Raw genomic sequence first — 12,781 nt, forward strand, 5'->3', positions numbered from 1 at the left:
TCCACCCCAGCAAGCCCTCGCCCACCAGCAAAGGCTTACCTGGGCCACGCACTGTCCAAAGGGAAAGCACATTCCAGAGCAGAAGGTTCCCCAGTGAGAACTCCCAGCCCCAAGATCGTCCCAATATGATGGCTGGTAGCAGAAATTGCCCAGCTGCTATCAGCTCAAGGGCAAGCCCTGCTGCAGAAGTCACTGCCCCACCTAGGTGCACCAAAACCTGGACCTCAGATCTCTGGGACCTTTGGTGGGGCCTCTGACAGGGTGTACTGGGCCTTTTGAGACCCCCTGCTGGAGACCTTATGGTCCATCCACACCCTGCCCCAGAAAAGGAGCAGTGAAGGTGGGTCCTCCAGGCCTGCCTAGAGAGGCTGCAGGGAAGCAGCCAATCAGAGCCCACCAGCTCAGTTAAAAGGAGCTGCAGGGCCAGAGAAGATCAGTTCCTGGTGGAGACCAGAGGAGTAAGGCAGGCAGCTTCTTGCTGGAGCTCAAGGGAGAACCAGATGATGGGTTCTGGTAGCATTGCCATTTGATGAGGAAGAAGAGGAGTTGAGAACTTCAGCCCTGAGGTCAGGGTGAAGAGGAAGGGACTACATGGGAAGTGGCCCAGGGAAGAAGAGCAGCAACCATTAAAGGAAGCAGCATGCAGCTGCTATTTGTAGAGTTCGTGGGTCGGGACCAAAGTAGTGGGTGGGCCCGGGTCTCCCCCACTGGCCACTTGCAGAGTGGCCAAAGCCCCAAGAAGGGAACAAGTTTTGGGCTAGAATTTAATGGGCTCAGGGAGGGATTGAAGACCCTCAGAGGGTCCACCATTTGTTGGACTTTGTTACCCCAGGAGGGGATTGAACTTGAAGGAGTGACCTGGCTGGGGACCTGGGGCAATAAGAACCATTTAAGACGAAGAGTCTCCAGGGAGAAAGTCCTGCAGGCACTGCTCTACACCATGGCAGGCACAGAGTCAAAGATAGCTCAGAAGAGGCCAAGAACCGAGCCCAGAGGCAGCGCTGCAGATGCCAAGAGCACAGTGATAGGTTCTGTGGGACCTTTTACCCTGGAAGGGTTTGTTCATCCATTTTAGATAGTGTGACTCAGCTGGAGGGCAACCATTGAAGGGCCATCTGACAAGGTTAACCTCCAACAGGGGATGCTGGAAGCAGAGAAAGTGAGTGCAGGTTCACACCCAACCAACAGGAGGCGCTCAGGAGAGGTAGTGGCCCCCGGTCACATGGCCTCACAGATTTGGCCACATTCCAGCCAGGGTGACATGAGGAGGGGAGGTACCATGTTCCCTCAGTCCCTGGCAGCTACCAAAGCAGAGCAGATGCTTCCTTTTACTTGCCAAATTTCTTTGATTTTTCTGCCTCACTCGAGCACTCTTGTTGTAAATAGGTGTTTAGCGGGAGGGCTGGTGGAGCCATGTCTGACTGTGAGAGAGCCTCGTTTCTGAGAAGGGCTGGACGATATGACAGGCTGAAAGGGCTCCGGCTCAGCACTGAAGCCTTCTTCCATAATATCAAGAGAGGGAGAGAAGAAGAAACAACCCCATCATGCCCTGGAACCCTGCGCTGGGAGAGCCTGGTACCAGTCAGCACAGAAACCATGTGGGTTCTTTGGCAGGTTCCCCTCACTGCCTTTTCCTGGTGGTGACGGAAAGGTCATTTTCCCTGTTGAGGGTGCCCCTCCCCCATACACACCTGCCTTCCATGCTCAGTTCTGACAGGGATGCAGGGGAAGACCGCACCCACGCCCCTCCACCCTAGACCTCCATTCTCAGTTCAGAGAGTAGAAGCCAGCCCCTGATTACTCCTCCATCTAGGGTAGTGCTCAGGATTCTCTTGGATCAGAGGGTTTGGATCCAGGAACTTTCAGACTCAACCTCATGCCAGGTTGCAGTTGGAGGCTCACTCGAGGGGCTCTTAATCTAAGCCTTTCGCAGTTCCACCCTCAGAACAGAGTTCTCTTAGCAGAGCCCTTTCCATGAGTTACAGGTCCTAGGCTCTCCCTTACTCTTACAAAGGGTGTCCTCCATATGGGCCATTTGTCTTTCTTGGGCACCACAGCCGTGGGACCACAGGAACTGCCATGCTGAGTCAGAGCAGCAGTCCATCTAACCCAGTACCGTTTCTCTGGCAGTAGGCAGCACTAGCTGCTTCAGAGAGAGTTTCTGTTTTATCTATCCTTTCCCTAATGGTTCCTAACACTGTTAGCTGTTTGACTGCTGGTGTGCACTGAGCGGATGTGTTCAGAGAACTGTCCGGGATGATTCCAAGAGCTCTAAGACCTGTGCCAAACTTCTGACCCCTGTTGGCTCAGTGAGAACAAACTATAATGTCTATGCTTGGGCCAACCGTATTACCTTTGTAGTCCAGCTGAGGAGTTTGAGGGCTACAAAGCAGCTGAAGGTCAGAACACTCATTAAAAGCTGCCTATGATGTCTCAGCCACAACTGTTTTGGTAGGTGAGCTGCCTGGCTAATGTGCTCCTGCCTGTCTATGGACACACAGGCTGCAGTGGGAGACCTTCCCTTTGTGAAACCAGATGTGCCCCCAGACACTTGAAAAATGTAACAGACTCCAGGTCATCACCTTTCAGAACTGATCTGCAGCAGATCACAGAGCCAGAGACACTTCAGAAGTCTGTTGCTTCAACAAGCAGAAACTCCCACCCACAAAGTGGACTCAAGGACACAGATTTAGCTGCAAACTTACGGGGCTGATGGTGGCCCTAGCCTCAATCAGTGTCATCATTCCTTCTCAGTGTTTGTTTATTTTGTGGTGATGCTCAGAAACCCCAATTCAGATCACACACGAGTGCCATCCTTACACAGCCAGCCTCAGCTGATTCATCCCTGATGTGGGCACTGATTGTCTTCTGAGTCAGACTGTGAACGTCCTGTTCTCTTTCTCAAGCCACAGCCACTGAGGGAGGTCAAGTTACACATGGTCCATGCTAAGATGGCACCTAATTGCTGAAGCAACACCTGTCTGTGAATCCCCAGGCCTGGCTGCGGTTTTGATGGCAGGCTTAGGAGGCAAATGATCTCTGTGTGCACTCAGAAAGCAGAGACTCTGCACTACCATCCACAGCCTGATGGCACCACAGCTCAGGCTGCCTCGCTCGCTCCCCAGCAGCCCCCATAGTTAACAAACGAGAAGGTGCTGATGGAATACACTGGCATCTCCCCATGTAAGAGAGGCTGTGGAGGAGCAATTGCCCAGCACCATCCTCTAGCACCTCTGAGGAGAGAGCAGACACCACATGTGGGCCTCTTTCCCCCTCTTACTTCCACAAGAAGCAGGTTCCGGCTCTTTTCTGGGCTGCAGGCATTAGAAGTCGACAGCTGCTCATAATGCCCCAAGGTATGTCCTTGCAGCAGCATGTTAACCCTTTCCTTACTGAGGACGGGGTGGGTGCCCCAGACCTTTGAGTGTGGTGGAAGAGTGAAACCTGCTGTTTGAGGGAGACTGGATCCCTGAGTGACCACATGCAAGAGCTGGGCTGCGTTAGTCTCCGAAGTATCCTGAGGGCGTGGATACTGTACTGCCCCAGGTGGAAGAGAGCTCACACAGAACAGAAGAGAGCGCATGCTGCTTGCTAGATGTGTTTGAGGTGCTGGCATAACAAAGCCACATGAAGCCCTATCTAGTTCCTGTTGTGCAGAGGACGCCATGACTGCCCCTACAGCCCATGCCCAGGGCTCTCCCAGCCTTTCCCTGGGAAGTGATGTCCCAGCCATGACCCAGCTGGGGAGTCTTCCTCAGACTAGGCCATTTTCCACCTTTAAGTCCCATTAACCCTCATTACGCCCCCTTGCATCCTACGGAATTCTTCTCTGACTGCAGTGCAAACGCAGCAGGAGGATGGTCTGCCCAGACAGGCGTGGGTGTAAAGTAAGGCACAGACAGATTGGTTGGTTGCAGGGAGAGCTCTCACTGAAATCATCTGTCACCATTGGTGGAACCCTTCCTAGGCCTGGTGAGGGATCTGGGGGCCAGCAGGAACTACTGCCTGTCTTCTCTGCACATATCAGTGAGGGGAGTCTAGGGTAGGAGAGTTACTGCTTGTGTCTGTGTCCCCTCGCACTAGCACATATGGGGCTGGGGCAAGGGCACTGCAGCAGTGTTGAAGCACCATGTCCTGGTAGGTCACTTTAGTTCTGCCTTCCCACCAGCTGAGTACTCGCTACTGTCAGGAGTGGAGGCCAGGAGCTCTTCCCTCTCCAGCACTGTGTCTTGCTTCCTCAAAGCTGTTCGTGTTCCAGCAGCAGTGTGGCTGCTGCTCCAGAGGGGATTATAGCAAACAGATAGGTGAGGCCCTAGGTCGTTTTGTCCCTCTCTTGTGCCCATAGGGTCCAACACAGGCTTCAGAGGTGCACCGTAGTGATCCTTTACAGATCCCAAGTCAGTGGCCACAACACCTCCCGTCACCCTACTCTCTGCTTCTTCAGGCCCAAGACTCGAGTGCATCATGGCTGGAGCAGCAGGAATGCAGGCTTTTGGGCAGTAGCCCTCTGCCTAACATCCCTTCTGCACTCCAGGGAGGATGGAGACTCGCCACAGTGAAAGGAGCCAGGGCCCTGCCCTGCCTCTTTCGGGAGTCAGATAAGAATGGAGCGAGAAGAAATTCTTCCTCTGGCCTTATGGCCCCTGGGGCTGCGGGAGCGGTGTGTAAAGGGTTAATGTATCTCCTAATGATTGAAGGGGGGTTTGCCCACCCCATGCTCTGGCTGATCCACCCCAAAAGCTGCCCCCTGCATGCTCTTCCCCTTAAGGAATCGAATCCTGCAGTCTCCCAGCTGATCAGAGCCATTGTTCTATCTATAGGCAGTAGAAGAATGGCTGTTGTTAGCAGGAGACCTGTGTTCAGTTCCCCCTGTGACAGTGGGGAAGGCATTCTCTCTCTGGGCCTCAAGGCGTGTTAGCCCTGCTCCTGTGCATGTCCATTCTGTGTGACTGTGAGCTCCTCCAGGCAGGGGCTAGCTGTGCTGCACCCAGCACCGTGGGGCCTTGATCTTAGCAATGCCAATAATAATAGACTGAGCCTTTGCCACTGTATGCCAGGGGCTTGAGGAAATGGAGATCTGGAGTGGCCAAAGGGAATTCCCGTCTCCACCTGTCACGGAGTCCCCGGGCGATGCTCTGGAACTGCTCCCCACAAAGCCAGGCAGGACTTTGGGGAGCCTCCTCTCCCTTGGAGCAGACTTGTTCAGGGCAAGAAGCTCCCACGGCTTCACCTCCTGGGTCTCTCCTTGGAGCATTCAGCATCCTCTGCCCCTCCGTCCACTTCCCACAGCGAGCCCGCCCCAGCGGGGTCCTGGGGAAGCCACAGGGTCCTGCACCCCCACTTTGCAGTCAGACGTGACTCTCAGCCAGCCACTAACACAGAGGTTTATTCGACGACAGGAACAGGATCTAAAACAGAGCTTGTAGATACAGTGAACCAGACCGCTCGTCCGGGTCCATTCTGGGGGGCAGTGAGCCAGACCCCCACATCTGCACTTCACTGCCCGTTCCCAGCTAGCTCCAGACTAACAACCCCTCCAGCCCCTCCTCCTCTGCTCAGCCCCTTTCCCAGGCCAGGAGGTCACCTGATCCCTTTGTCTCCAACACCTTCAGCTGGCACCTTTGCAGAGGGGGGGCCCAGGCCATCAGTTGCTAGGAGACAGAGTGTCAGGCATTTAGGTGCACTGCCCCTTCCTCTGCAGCAATCACACACCCTTATCCCACCACCTAGATATTAAGAACTGCATAGAGGACACTGAGGCAGCAACACAGTATTCAGAGGAAACATTAAGAACATTCCCAGTTCGTCACACCACCATTAACCCCTCAGCTACAGCACTGATCTCCACTAACCCAGCCTGCTCCTTACCCTGATGTCTCTTCTGTACAGTGTGACAGTCACCCAGCATTCCTTGCAATAGAACCAAACTCCTGGCGTCTGGGAAAGGTCACAGGGTCCAGGCACAATGCTGCTCTAGTGTCTGTTGCCTTGTGCCTGTGTGGGTCCTGCTGGAGCACTTGGTTCATCATGTGAATGGCGGCTGAGCCCAGAGGGAGTCCACAGGCAGAGACAAGTTACACAATCCACCTCCCGCAGCTGTGACATCTCTCCCAGCCACTGTGCCCACGGAGACAGACCTGTCAATCCCAGTTAGCACTGAAATCCTCCGCTAGCTACACAGGAGGCGTTTGCTGTTAGCTCTGGTGTACACAAGCACAAAGCAAGAGATGCAGACACAACAAGGCACCTCCAAGAGAGACGTGCACCCAGTGCAGCAGGGAGAGACGCCCGCCCACAGAGATGGACAAGAGACAGAATCCTGCATGCAAAGAGAGGTGGGGGCAGAAGCGCACCCACACGAACACACAGCATTGCTCAGAGACCCCCCCGCCATCAGAATGCCATTCAGCCTTTAGTGACCCTAACCAAATGTCATTAATGGTCAAATTTGCACATGCACAGAGAGAGTGGGGCACACAGATGTGGAAAGACCCTTAGCCACACGCACTGGGACACCCGGCCTGACATGCACAGTGAACAGCTGAGTACCCCCCTCCCACAGAGTAATGGGGACAGTGTCCCCCAGCCCTCCCTCACTCACAGGCCAAGCAGCAGCTGTCCCCCTTCCCTCCCCCTTTCTCTTGCTCAGGGCTTTGTGGCTTCTTTGCCATGGACTGAGGTGGACCTGTGGAAAGAGGGAAATGGAGACAGGCACTCCCTTGCCCCCCGGCACAGAGGACTAAGAGCTGGGCCCCTGGGATCCCAAACTCCATGCACTAGGGCCCATTACCCAAGGAGGAGGCATGTCAGGGCTGGGGGAGGGCCTGCCACAGCGGAGAAGCAGCACAGGCTGATGGGGCCCAGCAGGAGGTGACAGTTTGGAGGGGCTGTCACTTCCCATGGAGAGCTCTCGCATGGCATTTACCAAGAGCCTCACTTTCCAACAAAGGCTCTTTAGCTCAGTCAGATGGGAAGTGCACAGAGTGCTGGCCAATGAGAGGGGAAGGAGGCTTAGGGAGCTCCCCAAACAGACATGCAGCTCTGCTGATGCCCCTTGATCTCAACCCTCAGAACCCCACTATTCCAGCCATGGACTCCCCACACAGGGCACAGATTTTAAAGCCAGCAGGAACTATCATGATGAACCAGTCTAACCTGCATAACACAGGTCAGAGCAGTTCATCCAGTGACTCCTGCATCAAGCCCAGAACTTCTGGTTGAGCTGGAGCATATCCTGTGGCAAGAGAGCCATTGAATCTTGATTTAAAGACTCCAGGCGACCGAGAATCCACCATATCCCTGGCTACACTGTTCTAGTTACCCTCACGTAAACGTGCGCCTTAGTGTACTTTGAATTTGTCTCGCTTCCAAGCATTGCAGCCACTGGATTTCCCATGTCTGCTGACTCGGACTCTTGGGGCTCGGGCTGCAGGGCTGTTTTAATTGCGATGTTCCAGTTTCCGATTTGAATTTGTCTAGCTTCAGCTTCCAGTCACTGGATCATATTTACCTTTGTCTGCTAGACAGAAGAGCCTGTTAGAAGTATTTGGTCCCACTGTAGCTCTGCCGATGCTCCTCAATCTCAGCCCACAGCCTTACCCCTGCTATGTCAGGCCTAGCTTTGCCGGGCACAGGTCCCCGGGCACAAGGGCACAGCTGAAAGTTCTTGAGTCTGCACTAAATGTGCACCCCTCCTGTGTGCCTGGCCCTCTTTGAGACCTAGAGCGTGGCTTATACTGTGCAGCAAACAAAGCTGAGCATGAGCTCCCCAGTGACCCAGCTACGGCTGACAAGACTTCCTTGCACTGGGCTCTTCCATCTGAGTGCGTCAGGCCTGCAATGGCCTTCCTGGGATACATCAGCACCTCTGTCCTTCACCTGTTTCCCACAGGCCAGGACTCCCCTGGGCATAGGGGCCTGCTGAGGAACCGTTAGGGGGTGGCTGTTTGCACATTGCTCCTCATCCCCTACTTTCATAGTCGCTGACTCTGTGGTGCTCCAGGGTGGATGCTGAGCACTCACCGGCAGCTCCCCTCACCCTCCCAGGGCTTCCCATCCGCCGGCAGCCCTGCAGATCAGCACCTCCTCCTCTCTCCCCATGCCCTCCGCCCGCCGCTCCCGGTGCTTCCCATCCACCGGCAGCCCTGCAGATCAGCGCCTCCTCCTCTCTCCCCGTGCCTTCTGCCCGCCCCTCCCAGTGCTTCCCATCCGCCGGCAGCCCTGCAGATCAGCGCCTCCTCCTCTCTCCCCGTGCCTTCCGCCCGCCCCTCCCAGTGCTTCCCATCCGCCGGCAGCCCTGCAGATCAGCGCCTCCTCCTCTCTCCCCCTGCCTTCCCCGTTTCGCAGTGTGCAGGAGGCTGGGAGGGAGGGGGGAGGAGCGAGGATGTGTCATGTTTGGGGGAGGGACAGAACTCTGCAAGAAGAGGCGGGATGAGGGTGGAGCCTTGGGGGAAGGGGTGGAGGGTGGGGCCTGGGGTCAAGCACCTCCCCGGCCCCCAGCACTTTGGAAAGTCGGCACCTATGCCTACTTTGTTTTTCGCGGTTGGCAGGTGGGTTGCTTTATGCAGATGTGGGACTTGGGGAGGTTTCACAAACCTTAGTGACGTCTGTTTCGAGTACTTAATGCGAGTGGTCACGTGGTGTGATTTCTGTTTCCTGACTGGATGGTATAGGTCTAGGCTGTCTCAACCAACGTAGCGCCTGCTTCTTGGAGGGAGTGGAGCAGAGTGAGGCAGTGGCCTGCCAGGGTGACGGGAGGTGGGTGGAGTGTGAAGTTTTGGCTCTGTATGTGGACCCAGGGGTCCTGCTTGCCTGTGGGCAGGAGATCCAGGGAAGTCATTCTCCTGTCCTGGATGTGCATTGTTGGGTTTATGATGCAGGAGTGCCAGCTCACATGGTTTTATTGTCAGGTATGTGACATTTGGTGTTTTTCCTAAAGCACCAGCTCCTGGAGTCATGTGATTATGTGGGAATCTCAGCTTTAATATTTTTTAAAGGGCTAGATTCACAAAGGGACATAGGCTGCTAATGTTGCAGTTAGATACCTAAGTCCAACATTTAGGCACCACTGGAATTCACAATAGCCTTGCTCAGCTGCTGCCGAGTTCTAGGTGCTTGAGTTTCCACTGTTAAAAGCCCTGAAATGCCTAAATTTCGGTGGCTGGGCATGTGCTCAGCCACCTCCATACCTAAGTCCCAGCAGGATTCTTAAGCTAGGCATTCTCCCCCCAGTCTTGCCTTTGGGGCCTGATCCAGCAGGCATGCTCAGAGCCCACCTAAACTGACATAAAAGCTGGGGGCGGAGGAGTACCCACACTTTATGACTTGGAGCCTCGTGGTTAAAGCATTCACCCAGGATGTGGGAGACCCTCCTCTGCCTGATGAGGAATCAGGATTTGAACCTGGGTTTCTCAGCTCCCAGGAGAGTGCCTTAAACATGGGCTATGTGCTATCAGTAGACACTGGGCCCGAGAAAGAGAAGGACACTGGAGCCCAGTGGTTAGGGCACTCCCTGTTCCAGTGACGAGTCAATCATTTCTACCCCTATGTGTTGGGTGAAGCACCTCAGTCCTGTTGTGCCCTCCACAGAGACAAGTGTGGGGGCTACCCCTCCTGTGTGCGAGGTGAGGGCTGGAGAGGATTGCATAACCCAGTGCCAGTGTACGCCCTGTGGGCCCCTTCCAAGTGGCATGTGAGACCTGCTATGTCCGGGACTGTGTTGCCTTGCAGGGGCTGCAGAGAAGCCCTAGCAGAGACAGCCAGCCCGAGGGCCTGCCCTGGCCCTGCTTTGGAAGGCTGCACTTCTGGTGGCAGCAATTTTCAGCAATAAAAGTGTGTGGGGGGGAGATCATGTGCGTGTGGAACATAAGGGCATGTTGGGTCTGAAGTGAGGGCCAATGGAGAGGCAGCGTGACCCTCCCTGCCCCTGGAGGGCTCTGTAACTGGCACTGCTCCACATTGTGAGATTTAAGGGGGCTGCTCCCATTCTCTCTTGCTGAGAGCCCAGACTGCTGCTGACCCGCTCACAGAGTGCAGAGTCCCTGCGGTGGTGCTTTGCCTTCTCCCAGCCCAGGTTTGCTGGTCTCTGAAGGATCCCCAGCGCTAAGTTAGTAACAGCACCAAACTGCCAGTCACTGCTGGAGGGAGGCCAAACAGGGAATTCTGCTACAGCCTTGGTCGGTGGAGGCAGGAAGGGAATGAAGCTGGGGACCCCTCCCAGGGTTGGCGAGGTGGCTCTTACCTGTAGATTATGCAGGCGCAGTCCCGGCAGGTCCCACAGTTGGCGATATCCTGCCCTGTCCGGTATGAGTGTCGCCTACAACAGAGCAGAAACCCCATGAGCAAGGAGCCCTGGGGTTGCTGTTCCCAGTGTCTCTCAGACCCCTCCCTGTAAGAACTCCCCAAGGGTCTGTGACATCACTCCGTTGCCATAGGTAGGATAGTGACATCAGTGAGACAGCAGAGCAGGAGCCAATGGGCCAGGGTGATCGGAAAACTTCCTGGAGAACTACAGATGGCAAGAAGACGACAAGGGGCATGGAGAGCATCCTGAGGGAGTGTCACATGAAGAGGGGCTAAGAAAGTGGGGCTGAGCATCCGGACCACAGGCAGCAGAGCTGTGGGTGGGATGGCAGCATCACTCACAGCTTTTGGAGAGGAGGCAGGGAAGCCTCCAGGATCTTGCCTATGGGATGGGAAGGCTGGGTTATAGGAACCCAGGACTCCTGGGTTCCACCTCTCACTCTCCCCAGGCAACCTGCCACTGCTTTCTCCTCAGCACAACAGAGACAGTAGCTCAGACCCATCTCTGGGAGGTAATGCCAGTGTGAGCAGAGGGTTAGGATGAGCCTGTGCCACTCATACTAGATGGTTTGCATAGATTCTCAGGCCAGCAGGAGCCATTGTGATCAGCTAGTCTGACCCTCTATATAGCACAGGCCAGAGACCAGCCCTGCAATAATTCCCAGAGCAGAGCTGTTAGAAAAACAGCCAATCTTGACTGAGAGATTGTCAGTGATGGAGAATCCGCCTCCACCCTTGGTAAATTGTTCCAATGGTTAATTAGTCTCATTGGCAGAGATGAAAGTAAGCCGGTTCGATCCAGTGTACCGTCAAGAGCTGGTATGCCGTGCCGGACTGGACTGGCTTCCCTGGCGGTGATTTAAAGGGCCCGGAGCTCCAGCCGCTGTGGGCAGCCCCCGGCCCTTTAAATCACCGCCGGAGCTCCGGCAGCAGGGCTCGGGTGGGAACGTAAAGGGCCCAGCGCTCTGGCCACTGCGGGGAGCCCCAGGCCCTTTAAATCACCACTGGAGCTCTGGCAGCAGGGCTTGGGCAGCGCTTTAAAGGGCCTGGGGCTCCCCACAGCAGCTGCAGCCTCTGGCCCTTTAAATTCCCATCCGAGCCCAGCAGCTGGGCTCGGGTGGGGATTTAAAAGGCCTGGAGCTCTGCGGTGGCCGCAGCCCTGGGCCTTTATTTCGCCTTACAGCCCCGGGGCTCCCAGACACCTCTGCAGCTGGTAGCTCTGGGGTGATTTAAAGGCCCTGGGGCTCCCAGCCACAGCCGGAGCCGCAGGGCCTTTAAATCTTTAAAGGCCCCACCTCTTTCCGGTTGAGACCACGCCCCCACTCAGGACTCCAGCGTACCGGTAAGTCCTTTCAGTTACTTTCACCCCTGCTCATTGGTAAAAGTTTACGCCTTATTTCCAGCCTGAATTCGTCTATGTTCCACTCCCAGCCATTGGATCAGGTTATACATTTCTCTGCTGGACTGAGGAGCCCCTTATTAAATACTTGTTCCCCATGTGATACTTCTAGAGTCCCTGCTCCCAGGATAGAATCCCCCACTCTGTAAGTGTGGCCTAGTTCTTGCTGCTAGTTGTACACGTTCACAGGTAGCCATATTAGAATGCGTATTTTTCATTCGCATACAGGCTGCAAGCGATCCCGCTCGCTCTCTAGCAGTGACCTCTCCATTTCACTATTTACCACTCCCCCATGTTTGTATCATTTAGTCTTCAGTGCAGGGCCAAGCTGAGTTAGTATCACAGAATATCAGAGTTGGAAGGGACCTCAGGAGGTATCTAGTCCAACCCCCTGCTCAAAGCAGGACCAGCCCTTCCCTGACTCAGAACAGACTTTATGCTTCTCACCAGGTTGCAGATCAGGGTGGTAGGAGCAGGAGCAGCTCTAGCTTTTTTGCCGTTCCAAGCACAGAAGGCAGGCTGCCTTCGGTGGCGCGCCTGCAGGAGGTCCCCGGTCCCGCAGCTTTGGCGTACTCGCCGCCAAATCCGCGGGACTGGTGGACCTCCCGCAGAAACGCTGCTGAAGGCAGCCTGACTGCTGCACTCACAGTGACTGGCAGGGTGCCCCCTGCAGCTTGCTGCCCTAGGCACGCGCTTGGAAGGCTGGTGCCTGGAGCCGCCACTGGGTACATGATCACCTACATGATCACCCTGCTGGAGCTCCTCCTCATGGCAGCTTAGCAGAAAACCTGGTGGTCCTTCGCACTCTGAGCTCTCTGGGGAGCCTGTGGCCTGTAGAAAGCCTGGAGTGAACCTCGCCCCAAATACGACAGACTTTGTACATGTGCCCTGCATAGCTAATAGTGCAAGAAGCATGGAGACAGCCCCTTGTTGGTATAATGTAGCATTTGTGCGATGAGGAAACCATTAGAAGGATCAAGCTGGATGGACAGTGTGATAGACCCAGGCCAGTTGGGAACAGCAGAGTAGTAGAAGGGAGATATACTGGTCACTGGATAAGCAGTGTTCTGTTCCCTGAGT

General features: G+C 55.2%; 2 protein-coding genes across 4 annotated transcripts in view; one reads left to right on the plus strand and one right to left on the minus strand.

The window, feature by feature from the left end:
- LOC127047633 (dedicator of cytokinesis protein 2-like) overlaps positions 1-12,781 on the plus strand; it is a 408,420-nt gene that overhangs the window by 228,520 nt on the left and 167,119 nt on the right. The gene's annotated exons all lie outside the window — the stretch shown is intronic.
- The window catches only part of LOC127047637 (INSYN2B protein-like), a 49,483-nt gene that overhangs the window by 1,046 nt on the left and 35,656 nt on the right, over positions 1-12,781 (minus strand). The window contains exons 3-4 of one of the 2 annotated variants that reach the window (XM_050946083.1): positions 10,241-10,315; positions 6,624-6,685 (exon numbers count right to left, since the gene is read on the minus strand). In XM_050946083.1, the coding sequence (XP_050802040.1) occupies positions 6,646-6,685; positions 10,241-10,315 (115 nt within the window). In that variant the 3' untranslated portion in view covers positions 6,624-6,645. Of the gene's footprint in view, positions 1-6,623; positions 6,686-10,240; positions 10,316-12,781 lie in introns of those variants that run through there. The other variant, XM_050946082.1, reaches the window with a different exon arrangement.

This window comes from Gopherus flavomarginatus, chromosome 3 (assembly GCF_025201925.1).
Source record: "Gopherus flavomarginatus isolate rGopFla2 chromosome 3, rGopFla2.mat.asm, whole genome shotgun sequence".
Taxonomy (NCBI): Eukaryota; Metazoa; Chordata; order Testudines; family Testudinidae; genus Gopherus; species Gopherus flavomarginatus.